General features: G+C 50.4%; 1 protein-coding gene across 4 annotated transcripts in view; it reads right to left on the bottom strand.

Moving 5' to 3' along the window:
* Positions 1–2,482: 2,482 nt before the first annotated feature.
* The window catches only part of LOC308467360 (perilipin-3-like), a 44,052-nt gene continuing 32,001 nt past the window's right edge, over positions 2,483–14,533 (bottom strand). The window contains exons 3-8 of one of the 4 annotated variants that reach the window (XM_080989038.1): positions 12,946–13,141; positions 10,936–11,018; positions 9,022–9,319; positions 7,390–7,589; positions 3,913–4,041; positions 2,483–3,832 (exon numbers count right to left, since the gene is read on the bottom strand). In XM_080989038.1, the coding sequence (XP_080845164.1) occupies positions 3,485–3,832; positions 3,913–4,041; positions 7,390–7,589; positions 9,022–9,319; positions 10,936–11,018; positions 12,946–13,141 (1,254 nt within the window). In that variant the 3' untranslated portion in view covers positions 2,483–3,484. Of the gene's footprint in view, positions 3,836–3,912; positions 4,042–7,389; positions 7,590–9,021; positions 9,320–10,935; positions 11,019–12,945; positions 13,142–14,533 lie in introns of all 4 variants that reach the window. The other 3 variants (XM_080989036.1, XM_080989037.1, XM_080989035.1) reach the window with 3 other exon arrangements.

Consider the following 14,533-nt stretch of genomic DNA (forward strand, 5'->3'; position numbering starts at 1 on the left):
TGTATCTCAGGCCTCCTCAGCGGCCGTGCTCCACACACAGGGATGGGAAGAAACTCAATACTATCCCATATTTCAAGTTCACACTTACCCCAAACTGAAACGCAGACCTCTTTCAAAACTCACACTTCTCTGAATTTTGCAATGCTGTTCTCCAGACATCTACAGTGGTACCTCTGGTTATGAACTTAATTCGTTCCGGAATTCATTCTTAACCTGAAACCGTTCTTAACCTGAGGTACCACTTTAGCTAATGGGGCCTCCCGCTGCGCAATTTCTGTTCTCATCATGGGTCAAAGTTCTTAACCCTAGGTACTACGTCCGGGTTAGCGGAGTCCGTAACCTGAAGTGTTTGTAACCCGAGGTACCACTGTAACGTGTTGCAATATACCGTACTGGGGTCAAGTATGCATAAAAATGCATATGAGCGAAAACGACATTTAAGAAGGCATCCATTTTATACCCGCGAGCCTTGCTTTGCACAGAATGTGCATGTTAGGCAGAACTGCGTACAAAAGCGTGAAGATTGGGAGAAACGCGCCAACGAACTTTCAGGAGGACCTTAATGGAAAGATCCACAAAACTGAAGTGGAAACTGCAAACTGAACTGAAGGTTGGGGAAATTTGAACCAGAAACCCAAATGGGTGAATTCACACACCCCAGTGAGTTGTTTTCGCCTGCTGGGAATGTGCTCCCGAACTCTTGAGAATGCACCTTGCTTAACTTGGATGGAAGCGTGTGTATGCAGAAAATGTTGAACGTATACCTTGAACGTATAACAGGTCCAGAGTCACATTCTGCCCACCTGGCACTAACTTATACAGCTCCTGGAAAGTTGCCCATGGCCAGGATACAAATGGAACTTCCCGACTGAAGAAGATGCCCCATGCCTGGTCATTGTGGGAAGGTAAAGGTAAAGGACCCCTGACCATTAGGTCCAGTCGTGGCCGACTCTGGGGTTGCGGTGCTCATCTCACTTTATTGGCCGAGGGAGCTGGCGTACAGCTTCCGGGTCATGTGGCCAGCATGACTAAGCCGCTTCTGGCGAACCAGAGCAGCGCATGGAAACGCCGTTTACCTTCCCGCCGGAGCGGTACCTATTTATCTACTTGCACTTTGACATGCTTTCAAACTGCTAGGTTGGCAGGAGCAGGGACCGAGCAACGGGAGCTCACCCTGTCATTGCGGGGATTTGAACCGCCAACTTTCTGATCGACATGTCCTAGGATCTGTGGTTTAACCCACAGCGCCAGCCGTGTCCCAGGTCTTTGTGGAGAGTTGTCTAAATTTTTGCCACGTTGAGCCAACATATAGCTGCATTGTACTTGGGCGTTTTCTTTCTTTTTAAATCAGATTTTTATCAAAAACTTTTAACGTAAAATACAATAAATGTCCAAACAATCTAAAAAGAAGGAAAGGATAAAGAGCAAGCAATAGAAATTAAGAAATAAAGGGAATACTTTTGTTATTAAATATCTCAACATGAATGGAGGTCAAGAAATCAGTAGCTGTTGATGAGGGACTAAAAGCAGGACTGAATGCAATTGGATTAACTAAGATCTTGAAAGGAGGAAGAAATAAGAACTTTGCACCCCGAAACCCAGCACATGGGAAGTCACTCAAAATGTATAATTGGTTGTATAAAAGGTATAAAAAGGTAAAGGGACCCCTGACCATTAGGTCAAGTCGTGACTGACTCTGGGGTTGTGGCGCTCAACTCATTTTATTGGCTGAGGGAGCCGGCGTACAGCTTCCGGGTTAAGTGGCCAGCAGGACTAAGCCGCTTCTGGCGAACCAGAGCAGAGCACGGAAACGCCGTTTACCTTCCCGCCGGAGTGGTACCTATTTATCTACTTGCACTTTGACGTGCTTTCGAACGTCAAAACGAGGTGGGCAGGAGCAGGGACCGAGCAACGGGAGCTCACCCCGTCGCGGGGATTCGAACCGCCGACCTTCTGATCGGCAAGTCCTAGGCTCTGTGGTTTAACACACAGCGCCACCCGCGTCCCTCAATGGGTTGTATAGTTGATTTATATTTGGATGGGTATTGTAATTTGATATTGATAAAATGGGGTTGCCATTTTATTTGTTAAGGTCCTCCCGAATCTCCAAACTAGCTTCCAGCTATATTGAGGGGAATCTACTCTGCTACATCACTCACTAGAGGATAATACTTAATATACCCTTTCCTACAATCCTTAAGATTCCCCACACGTTTATGACATTTTCTGGGCTGGTCCAACTCCTCAACTTCCTCCAGTTTCCACAGTTCAGCCAACTTCATGCTGAACTGCACGCAGGATCTTTCCCACCTTATGTCATCCGCCATCAAGGTTCTATTCCTCACTATTCCACCTCCCCCAGGAGTCCATGGGAAGTTGGAGGTGCCAGCAAGTCCGCCAAAGGACCTCACAGGTGGCCCCTACGGATTGTTGACCCAGCAAGACTGCTGCCCACCTCCCTGCTCATTCAAGACGGCTCGTGTTTTCAATGCGACAAGTGTTTTATTTACGAATCAAGGCACAGAGTGTACATAATGTGACACGTGGAGCTAGGAGGAAGTCGTGGGACAAATTCCATACAAGAAACATACACAATACAGGCTTTAAGGGACACACGGATGGCTGAGAGGAAGCAATCCCATTTCACCTCCACCCAAATATTCCGTTGGCTTGAGATTTAGGATCAGTCAATTAAGCTTTACTTAGAGGAAAGTATTTTGGGAGGAAAGGAGAAGAAAATGGGATTTGCTCTTAACTAGGTTGTGGTCCACCCCATGGCCCACCCCTCAGCAAGAAGTACTCCTTCTTTGGGCACAGAAAAGCGCAAGGAGTTGAGTCCAAGATGACTTTTCAGCTAAGCTGAAGAGAGAGGCAAAAACAGCAACCCCTCAAAACACTCCCTCTCAAATTTACTGCTCTAGAACGAAATGGACGTGTCCTAGAGTTGGGTCTTCTCTTTGGTTCAAGGCCTGCCTAGATGCTGGGAACAAATATATATACCGTATTTTTCGCTCTGTAAGACGCACTTTCCCCCTCCTAAAAAGGAAGGGGAAATGTGTGTGGTTCTTATGCAGTGAAAGCAGGCGGGAGGCTCTGCTCAGCGCTCCCTTTAAAGAGGCGCGTGGAGTGTGTGTGCGGGCCTTGGGGGCTTTTCTCCAAGCCCTTCTCCCTCCTCAGGGAAAAGCCCCCAAGAGCCGCACACACACTCCGCACACTCTTTAAAGGGAGCGCGGCTCTGGGGGGAGCCTTAGCCACGCGCAGCCTCTCCCGGGAAGGGATGAAGGCTACGTGCGGCTAAAGAGGAAGCTAGGACAGTGAGCGGGATCCCGCTGGCTGTTCTAGCTTCTGGCTTAGCCATGGAATGAAGTCTCCCCAGGTGAGCGGGGAGCCTCCCCTAAAAAGTAGGTCCGTCCAATCGTCCAGTGCATCTAACAGAGCGAAAAATAAAAGGATTATTTTTAAAAGGGTCTGGCACTCTTATACGCTACTGCTGCATCTCTATTTCCTCTTCCTCCGCCTTGCCGGACGCAGCAAAGGGTCCCACCAGCCAAGACAGGGGGGCGTTGTGCACCACGTGGTCCATCAACTCGTCCGTCAGCTCGCGGAGTTTGGAGGCCTTCTCCCTGCTCTGGGCCAAGATGGTGCTGGAGAGGTCACGGAAGGAATTGGCGGACACAAAGGCCACGCGGAGCTCCTCAGCGTTCTGGCGGAGGAGGCCCACTTTTTCCTGGAGGCTGGCCGGGAGGCCTTGGAGGTTGGAGACCAACGTCATGGTGGCCGACTGAATCTGCTGGGCCAGGCCGCGGGAGACCTCCAAGGCTTGGGTCTCCATCTGCTGGAAGAGAGCAAGAGCACGTCAAGGTTTTGCAAAAGGCTGGGACACACGGCGGGGACCTTCCAAAAGCGACTTACCTCAGGCTCAGGGATGTTCTTCTGGCTCAGCTCGGGGGACTGCTTCTGACTCCATTGCTTCCACATCTGGTGAACCTTCTCCTGACCACTTTGGATCTTCTGATCCATGCCTTGTTTGACATGCTCCATCTGGGAGGACAGAAGAAGAAGAAGAAGAAGAAGAAGAAGAAGAGTAGTTTAGATTTGATATCCCGCTTTATCACTACCCTAAGGAGTCTCAAAGGGACGCGGGTGGCGCTGTGGGTTAAACCACAAAGCCTAGGGCTTGCCGATCAGAAGGTCAGCGGTTCGAATCCCCGCAACGGGGTGAGCTCCTGTTGCTCGGTCCCTGCTCCTGCCCACCTAGCAGTTCGAAAGCACGTCAAAGTGCAAATAGATAAATAGGTACCACTCCGGCGGGAAGGTAAATGGCATTTCCGTGCGCTGCTCTGGTTCTCCAGAAGCAGCTTAGTCATGCTGGCCACATGACCCGGAAGCTGTACGCCGGCTCCCTCGGCCAATAAAGCGAGATGAGCGCCGCAACCCCAGAGTCGGCCACGACCGGACCGAATGGTCAGGGGTCCCTTTACCTTTAAGGAGTTTCAAAGCGGCTAACATTCTCCTTTCCCTTCCTTCCCCACAACTAACACTCTGTGAGGTGAGTGGGGCTGAGAGACTTCAGAGAAGTGTGACTAGCCCAAGGTCACCCAGCAGCTGCAGGTGGAGGAGCGGGGAAGCGAACCCAGTTCCCCAGATTACGAGTCCACTGCTCTCAACCACTACACCACACTGGCTCAGAAGAAGACAATCAACAGCAGCCCCTTTTGCAGCCTTGAGACTCTTTTCACAGAATAGTTTCCAGGCACCTTTTACCATATGTTGTGGGTGTGTAAGGTAATAATAATAATAATAATAAATTTTATTTATACTCCACCCTCCCCGGTCAGAGCTGGGCTCAGGGCAGCTAACACTGGTAAAATTACAATAAAAACATAATGGGGGGGGGGGGACCAATTTAAAATACAGGTTAAAATGCAATTTAAAATACAGCCTCATTTTAAAAGTAGCCCATAGATCAAAACCATAAGGGGAGGGAAACATAAGGGTCAGACTGAGTCCAAACCAAAGGCCAGGCAGAACAGCTTTGTCTTGCAGGCCCCGCAGAAAGATGTCAAAGCATTCTGGGAAATGATATACAGTCGTACCTCCAAAGTCGAACGGAATCCGTTCCGGAAGTCCGTTCGACTTCCTAAACATTTGGAAACCAAAGCACAGCTTCTGATTGGCTGCAGGAAGCTCTGGCAGCCAATCAGAAGCCGCGTTGGACGTTCGGCTTCCAAAAATTGTTTGAAAACCGGAACACTCAATTCTGGTTTTTGATTGTTTGGCAGCCGATTTGTTCGGGAGCCAAGGCGTTTGGGATCCGAGGTACGACTGTACAATGAATTGGAAAAAATGTTTAAAATAACTTTTATATAAAAAACAACAACAACCCAGAAGCTTTTTCATTAGGATTTGTAGGTATCGAGATCTCAAAGGAGCAGAAAAGGCTTTTTATGTACGCGACGACAGCCTTGCGGATGTTATTAGCCCAGAGATGGAAAGAAGACAAAGTTCCTACCAGGGGAAAATGGCGAACTAAGCTATTGGATTATGCCAAAATGGCAAAACTGACCAGGAAGCGCAAGGAACCAAGAAGACTAAAACTTCAATGAAGAATGGGATTTTTTTTTTAAATTTACTGTATTTTTTGCTCTATAAGACTCACTTTTTCCCTCCTAAAAAGTAAGGGGAAATGTGTGTGCGTCTTATGGAGCGAATGCAGGCTGCGCAGCTATCCCATAAGCCAGAACAGCAAAAACGATTGCTGCTTTCGCTGCGCAGCGATCCCTCTTGCTGTTCTGGCTTCTGAGATTCAGAATATTTTTTTTCTTGTTTTCCTCCTCCAAAAACTAGGTGCGTCTTGTGGTCTGGTGCGTCTTATAGAGCGAAAAATACGGCACTTGAGATACCGCTGTAAGCAGATGAGAACATTATCAGGATTGCAATAGCACCTGTAATGTAGAAGACACTATAGATAAAATGGAGAGACATAAAATTTGGATGATGAAATAATACGCAGTTGAAAAGGTTTATAACAAGACCCATGGAGGGGAAAGGTGGGAAGCCTAGAGATTCAGAGAAATCTCCAAACACGGATATGCATTTTGCATTGTTACAACTCTACACTTGTAAAATCATATAAAAATTATTTCAATTTTTTATATAAAAAAAATCCAGGTCATATTCAACGCACTGAAGTCAACGGCCACTAACTAGCTGATTGATTCCAATGGGTTTACTCCAAGCAACTGAACACAATCCTCCAAACTTATAGCAGGCTTTAAGACACTGGGTTCGGTCCAGTACACCAGCCTCGGTCCAGTATACCTGAAGGAGCGTCTCCACCTCCATCGTTCTGCCCGGACACTGAGGTCCAGCACCGAGGGCCTTCTGGCTGTTCCCTCACTGTGAGAAGCCAAGTTACAGGGAACCAGGCAGAGGGCCTTCTCGGTGGTGGCACCCGCCCTGTGGAACGCCCTCCCACCAGATGTCAAAAAGAACAACAACTACCAGACTTTTAGAAGACATCTGAAGGCAGCCCTGTTTAGGGAAGCTTTTAATGTTTAATGTATTACAGTATTTTAATATTTTTTGGGAAGCCGCCCAGAGCGGCTGGGGAAGCCCAGCCAGATGGGTGGGGTATAAATAATAAATTATTATTAGTATTAGTATTATTAAGAAAAATCTTGCAAGAGCTGAACATTGTTGTGTTCTCTGACTACATGGAACTGGCGGAAATGACTGGCAGAATCCGAGACCAGGGAGAAGAGTCGGTGAAAGAAGACTGGAAGAAATTTAAAGACTATTTACAGAAATATTGTAAAATTAAGGAATCTTAGAAGGATGTTGGATAGAAACTAAGAGGTTTTTAGCTGTAATGCTTTAAGAGATATGAAAAAAGGTTTACAATTGGGTAAAAGCTTAATGGTAAGGATTTGCTGAACTAACAAACTGAACTGGAATACAAAAAAGGGAGGTATGAGGAGGTCCGGGGAAATAAGTGTAGGGAAGATAGGTTATGGAAAATTAATGTCTTTTTAACTGTTTTATTTTGTATGTTTCTTTTTTATTCTTTACTTTTCTGTTATATTTTAAAAACTTTATTCTTTTTTCTGTATTTTGTATTTCTTGTATTTTTTGAAACTTTAATATCATTTTAAAAAAAAAAAAGAACATTGTTGTGTTCTCTCTCTTCTTAGCGTTCCAGCTTTCTGCAAACGGCTTTGGAGGTTGCAGTTTTCACAACCAAGAGGTGTATAAATTTAGGAAATAAATAAACAAACTACCGCCACCCCTCCCCTAACCATTGATGCAGGCTGGGACCCCGGTGGGAGTTGTGAGCCCAGCAATATCTGGGCTGCCCCATCTCCTTGCTCTACCCAGAATGCTTCTTACCAGCTCGATGGTTTGGTGCAGCTGGGAGAGGGCATCTTGGGTGCTTTGCTTGGCATCCCTCAGCTTGCCCAGAGAGTGTTGGTAGGCTCGGTGGCGGACCTTGGCCGAGAGAGACCCCAGGCGCACAAAGTAGCTCCTCTGCTCTTTCTGCTGCTCCACGGTGGCGATTTCAAAACCCTCGACGGTGGTGGCCAGCTTAGCTAGGAGAAAACCCAAGAGAATTCAATGTCTTCTTGGAAACCCTTCAGGGCCGGCCAGAGACAGTTTGGCACCTGAGGCGAAACCCTAGGGGGGTAGGAGAGCGGGGGGGGGGGGATCCACATTTGCTCCACTTGCATTTCAAATAGTACAGTGGTACCTTGGGTTACATACGCTTCAGGTTACAGACTCTGCTAACCCAGAAATAGTACCTCGGGTTAAGAACCTTGCTTCAGGATGAGAACAGAAATCGTGCAGTGGTGGCAGCAGCAGACCCGATTAGCTAAAGTGGTACCTCAAGTTAAGAACAGTTTCAGGTTAAGAACGGATCTCCAGAACGAATTAAGTTCTTAACCCGAGGTACCACTGTACATGGGTAAAAAGGTAAAGGTAAAGGGACCCCTGACCATTAGGTCCAGTCGTGGCCGACTCTGGGGTTGCGGCGCTCATCTCGCTTTACTGGCCGAGGGAGCCGGCGTACAGCTTCCGGGTCATGTGGCCAGCAGGACTAAGCCGCTTCTGGCGAACCAGAGCAGTGCAAGGAAACGCTGTTTACCTTCCCGCCGGAGTGGTACCTATTTATCTACTTGCACTTTGACGTGCTTTCGAACTGCTAGGATGGCAGGAGCAGGGACCGAGCGACGGGAGCTCACCCCGTCGTGGGGATTCGAACCGCCGACCTTCTGATCGGCAAGCCCTAGGCTCTGTGGTTTAACCCACAGCGCCACTGGCGTCCCTAGTACATGGGTAGATGAGTCTAAAAAGCCTGGGACTTGAATTTTCACAGCTCTCCGGCAGCTATAGTGACTCACTGACCAGAAGTAATGTATTCAGCTTTAATTCAGTATACCTGAAGGAGCGTCTCCACCTCCATCGTTCTGCCCAGACACTGAGGTCCAGCTCTGAGGGCCTTCTGGTGGTTCCCTTGCTGCGAGAAGCCAAGTTACAGGGAGCCAGGCAGAGGGCCTTCTCGGTGGTGGCGCCCTCCCTGTGGAACGCCCTCCCACCAGATTTCAAGGAGATAAACAACTACCAGACTTTTAGAAGACATCTGAAGGCAGCCCTGTTTAGGGAAGCTTTTAATGTTTGATGTTTTGTTGTATTTTTAATATTCTGTTGGGAGCCGCCCAGAGTGGCTGGGGAAACCCAGCCAGATGGGCAGGGTATTAGTAATAAATTATTACTATCACTGCTCTATGGAGACGGAAGCGGTCTCCCTCGCAGGGCTATTGTTAAGAATTTCGGGGCTCTCCCAGGAGCACTAAACAAAGCCCATTTTAGAAACCCTAGGTCGCAGGCGAGTTGCCCCATAACCCCTGCTTGCTGAGATTGTCAGCCTTGGGAGACAACCCAGCAACTCTTCCCGGGTTGGTCTAGATGACCGCCAGGGTCTTTTCCAACTCTGTGGAAAACTGAAAGCGTGCAGGGCCTCACCCAGCTCCTCATCCGTCATGGGAAGGTAGTGGTCCACCAGCTGTTCCGATTTCCCCAGCACAGCATCCACACCGCTGGTCACCATCTGCCCCACAGAAGAGCCCATCACTGTGTTGACTCCGCTGGCCACCGCGGACCTGGTCATCTCAACGCCCCCCTGGACCGCCTCCTTGGTTCGATCCACCATCCCGGTCACGGTGCTGGCAACGGCGTCCTTCGCACCCGAGACCGTGCTGCTGATGGCGTCCTTGGCTCCTGTCATGGTGGAGGTCACCAAATCTTTGGTGCCTGAAATGATCTAGAGGACAGTTTCGTATGATAGATAGATAGATAGATAGATAGATAGATAGATAATTTATTACGGTCGGAGACCAGCTTATAAAACGCACTTGGGGGTACAATCCCAGAAGGGATAAAACAATGTACAACGATAAATTTAAAATTTATAAATGCGATAAGCGTATAGACACTTAAAACTTTAAGATAAGCTAAAGCAGAGAGATGACCCAGAGTCACCGATGGAACCAAGTTTGGGGATTTTCTTAAACTAGTTTGGGTCGGGAGATGGTCTGCGCCTACACAGAATCTGGCGACCATCCGGGTCGTCTTATGATCTTTGCCTAACAGGAAAAGGTCACATTTTTGCTTTGCCGGGAGGTCAGCGAGCCTCACCAGCAGGGGATCAATGGTCTCACTCCATGCCTCTTCCTAAAAGGGACATCTAAAGAACAAGTGCTCTGGGCTTCCTATCTCCCCCAATGAACAGGCGCAAAATCTCAGAGCATATGGGACTTTTTAAAAGGATCCTTTAAAGGACGGGCGAGGGCAGAGCCGAGCTTCTGGCGAGTGTAAAGGCCCTTCTTGCATTTTTGGATACGAGAAAGAAGAGATATGTTGCCAGTGCGGCTATATCTCTCTCAATTTCTCAAATTTTATAGTCGGGGCACCTTGAGCAGTCCTGTTCTCTCTCGGTGTCTATGATTCTTTGCCTGACCATGGCTTTTGCCAGGTTCAAGACCAGACTTAGAAGGGCTTGAGGGGCAAAACCCAGTTTCTGGAGGGTGTTCAGGACTGCTGTCTGCCAGCCTGACTGGAGCTGGTCGCAGAGGATCAGTGGGGCTATTCCTCGGGGGAGCAGATTCAATGTCAGCCATTTGTGGATTGATGTTAGGTGGATATAAGCCTCCACTCTCATCATCCCCCTTTCTAGTCTAACCCATTCGTTTGAAACGCATCTGGAGACTTGTAGGAGACCTCTAAGGAGTGTGGCAGTTCCGTATGTTTTATTGCGCTTTTAATATTCTGCTGGGAGCCGCACCCAGAGTGGCTGGGGAAGCCCAGCCAGATAGGCGCGGGTGGCGCTGTGGGTTAAACCACAGAGCCTAGGGCTTGCTGATCAGAAGGTCGGTGGTTCGAATCCCCGCGACGGGGTGAGCTCCCATTGCTCGGTCCCTGCTCCTGCCAACCCAACAGTTCGAAAGCACGTCAAAGTGCAAGTAGGTACCACTCCAGCGGGAAGGTAAACAGCGTTTCCTTGCACTGCTCTGGTTTGCCAGAAGCGGCTTAGTCATGCTGGCCACATGACCCGGAAGCTGTACGCCGGCTCCCTCGGCCAGTAAAGCGAGATGAGCGCCGCAACCCCAGAGCCGGCCACGACTGGACCTAATGGTCAGGGGTCCCTTTACCTTTACCTTTAAACAATAAATTGGTGGCCTGATGTTCACATTTTTACTAGCATGCACTTAAAACAAACAGCAAGTCTGCAGTCTGCCGCCTTAATCTCTCCCTGGGATGCTTCCCTAACTTGTTTAACCCAGCCAGGACGTTGCAGTGTTAATACACATTGCAGAATTCCCTGGACGTGTGAAGAGGGAACAGTGAATCCTGCCCTCCAGGAAGGACGTCTCTATTTACCTTATCGGTGGGCTGTTGAAGAATCGGCAGGTTTTCCTCCAACTTGTCCAGCCCTTTGCAGGCAAACTCGTTGGCTGATGAAACTGAATGAGGAATAATAGCAATAATATCTATATATTAGAGAAGAATATATGGAATTGTAATTGTTAATTCTTTCGGCGATATAGTATACTTTCCTTTCCCCACACCTTTTCACATTCTTAATTAATAATAATAATTATTATTTATTTGTACCCCGCCCATCTGACTGGGTTGCTCTGGCCACTCTGGGCAGCTTCCAACATATAAAAGCATAATAAAACATTAAATGTTACAAAGCTTCCCTATAGAGGGCTGCCTTCAGATGTCTTCTAAAGGTTGTAGCTTTACCCATCTCCTTGTTATCTGATGGGAGGGCATCTCACAGAGGGGACCCTGAGGTCCAGCTCCGAGGGCCTTCTGGGGGTTCCCTCCCTGCGAGAAGTGAGGTTACAGGAAACCAGTTCCATTCATTCATTCATTTAAGTCCCAGTTCCATTCATTCATTCATTTTACGGTATTACCGTATTTTTCGCACCATTGGACGCACCGGACCATAGGACGCACCGGATCATAGGAGGGGGAGAACAGGGAAAAAAATTTTTTTCTTGTTCTCTCCCTCTAAAACAAGGTGCGTTCAAGGTACCTATTTTTTGGGGGGGGGGAAGGAAAAAAATTCCCCCCCCAGGCACGGGGCAGGCGCGGGGGAAGCCCGAGCTTCCCCCGACCCAGCCCCCAGAACAGCCTGCTATCCGCAAGCCTAGGGAACCGAGCCGGTCTCCCCAGGCTTGTGGAGAGGTGCGCGAAACCTGGGCGCGCTCTTCAGTGCGCACCAGGCTTCGGAATGCAGGCAGCTCCGCGCCACCCTGCCGAGCCCCGCGCGGCTTCACACCGGGATCGGGAGGGTGGCGCGGAGCTGCAGGAAGCCCTGGGGCGCAGGCAGCTCCGCGCCACCCTCCGGAGCCCCGCGCGGCTTCGCGCCGGGACCGGGAGGGTGGCGCGGAGCTGCAGGAAGCCCTGGGGCGCAGGCAGCTCCGCGCCACCCTCCGGAGCCCCGCGCGGCTTCGCGCCGGGATCGGGAGGGTGGCGCGGAGCTGCAGGAAGCCCTGGGGCGCAGGCAGCTCCGCGCCACCCTCCGGAGCCCCGCGCGGCTTCGCGCCGGGATCGGGAGGGTGGCGCGGAGCTGCAGGAAGCCCTGGGGCGCAGGCAGCTCCGCGCCACCCTCCGGAGCCCCGCGCGGCTTCGCGCCGGGATCGGGAGGGTGGCGCGGAGCTGCAGGAAGCCCTGGGGCGCAGGCAGCTCCGCGCCACCCTCCGCAGCCCCGCGCGGCTTCGCGCCGGGATCGGGAGGGTGGCGCGGAGCTGCAGGAAGCCCTGGGGCGCAGGCAGCTCCGCGCCACCCTCCGCAGCCCCGCGCGGCTTCGCGCCGGGATCGGGAGGGTGGCGCGGAGCTGCAGGAAGCCCTGGGGCGCAGGCAGCTCCGCGCCACCCTCCGCAGCCCCGCGCGGCTTCGCGCCGGGATCGGGAGGGTGGCGCGGAGCTGCAGGAAGCCCTGGGGCGCAGGCAGCTCCGCGCCACCCTCCGCAGCCCCGCGCGGCTTCGCGCCGGGATCGGGAGGGTGGCGCGGAGCTGCAGGAAGCCCTGGGGCGCAGGCAGCTCCGCGCCACCCTCCGCAGCCCCGCGCGGCTTCGCGCCGGGATCGGGAGGGTGGCGCGGAGCTGCAGGAAGCCCGGGAAAGCCTGCATTCGCTCCATAGGACGCACACACATTTCCCCTTCATTTTTGGAGGGGAAAAAGTGCGTCCTATAGAGCGAAAAATACGGTATTATTATTATTATTATTATTATTATCAAGGCAAGGTCTCCTGTTTGCCTCCAAAACACAGCAGAAATGCAAAATGCATCATTACAACCAGAGCAAGCAGGATGGAAAAACACCCCCCCGCCCCTGGCAAACCCCCCCGCCATCCCTGGAAACTGGGCAGGCCACTCACTCTGGGGCTCGAGTTTGCTCAAGATGGGCTGAGCGCCGCTGGCAGCCGCCGAAGCAATGGTCTTGACGCCTTTCTCAGCCACGTCGCAGACGGATTTCACATAGGGATGGCTTTCCTTCGTGGATGTATACGCCGCAGAGACCATGTTGTAGGCGGAACTGACCAGTGGGAGGTTGGCTACCCTGCCCGCGACATTCTGACCAGGAGGAGAAAAAGAATGGAAGATATAAACACAGATATATAAACTTAGGGCTTTTGCGGGCGACACGGTTATTATTTATTGATCAAGCTTTGGGAAATACAAAGACGGTAAATAAAATAAAAATAATAACAATAAATAAGACGGTAAATAAAATATAATAATAACAATAGGTAAAGGGACCCCTGACCATTAGGTCCAGTCGTGACCGACTCTGGGATTGAGGCGCTCATCTCGCTTTATTGGCCGAGGGAGCCGACCTACAGCTTCCGGGTCATGTGGCCAGCAGGACTAAGCCACTTCTGGCGAACCAGAGCAGCGCACGGAAACGCCGTTTACCTTCCCGCCGGAGCGGTACCTATTTATCTACTTGCACTTTGACGTGCTTTCGAACTGCTAGGTTGGCAGGAGCAGGGACCGAGCAACGGGAGCTCACCCCGTTGCGGGGATTCGAACCACCAACCTTCTGATCGGCAAGTCCTAGGCCCGCGTCCCTATAATAATAATAATAATTTATTATTTATACCCTGCCCATCTGACTGAATTTCCCCAGCCACTCTGGCTGGCTCCCAATCGAGTGTTAAAAACAATACAGCATTAAATATTAAAAACTTCCCTGCTTTCAGATGTATTTTAAAGATAAGATAGCTGCTTATTTCCTTCACATCTGAAGGGAGGGCATTCCAGAGGGCGGGCGCTACCACCGAGAAGGCCCTCTGCCTGGTTCCCTGTAACCTCATTTCTCACAATGAGGGAACCACCAGAAGGCCCTTGGCGCTGGATCTCACTATCTCAGGTAAGAAGGGAGATAAAACAATCTGGAGACTTAGCTGGTTTTCTATATAAACGAAGATAAAACTAAAATCCGGGCCAAAAAATTTGCAAAACAAAACGGGCATTGGGGTGGGGAAAAGTTGGCGTATTTGGGTATTTGGTTAACACACAAAGACCGCAGCCCCTTCCCCGAACAATTGCGCTAAAGTATGGAAAGAGGTGAAACTAGATTCATCAAGACCCTGCCTGCTACATTCTGACCGGGGTTTTTTGGGTTGGGGGCGGAGGAGAAAAAGAATGGAAGATATATAAACTCAGGGCTTTTGCGGGAGATGCGGTTATTATTTGTTGGTAATCCTTTGGGAAATACGAATAGATGCCCCTTAGGGTCCCTTCTGACTATGATTCCACGAGGACAGGTGGGGTTCCGTGGGTCTTAGCGGCTTCAATGAGGGAAGATTGAGATTGAGATTGAGGTTGAATCCTGACAAGACAGAAGTACTGTTTTTGGGGGACAGGGGGCAGGTGGGTGTGGGGGATTCCCTGGTCCTGAATGGGGCAACTGTGCCCCTGAAGGACCAGGTGCGCAGCCTGGGAGTCATTTTGGACTCACAG

The sequence above is a fragment of the Podarcis pityusensis genome, assembly GCF_964106645.2.
Source record: "Podarcis pityusensis genome assembly, chromosome: 18".
NCBI classification, from domain to species: Eukaryota; Metazoa; Chordata; class Lepidosauria; order Squamata; family Lacertidae; genus Podarcis; species Podarcis pityusensis.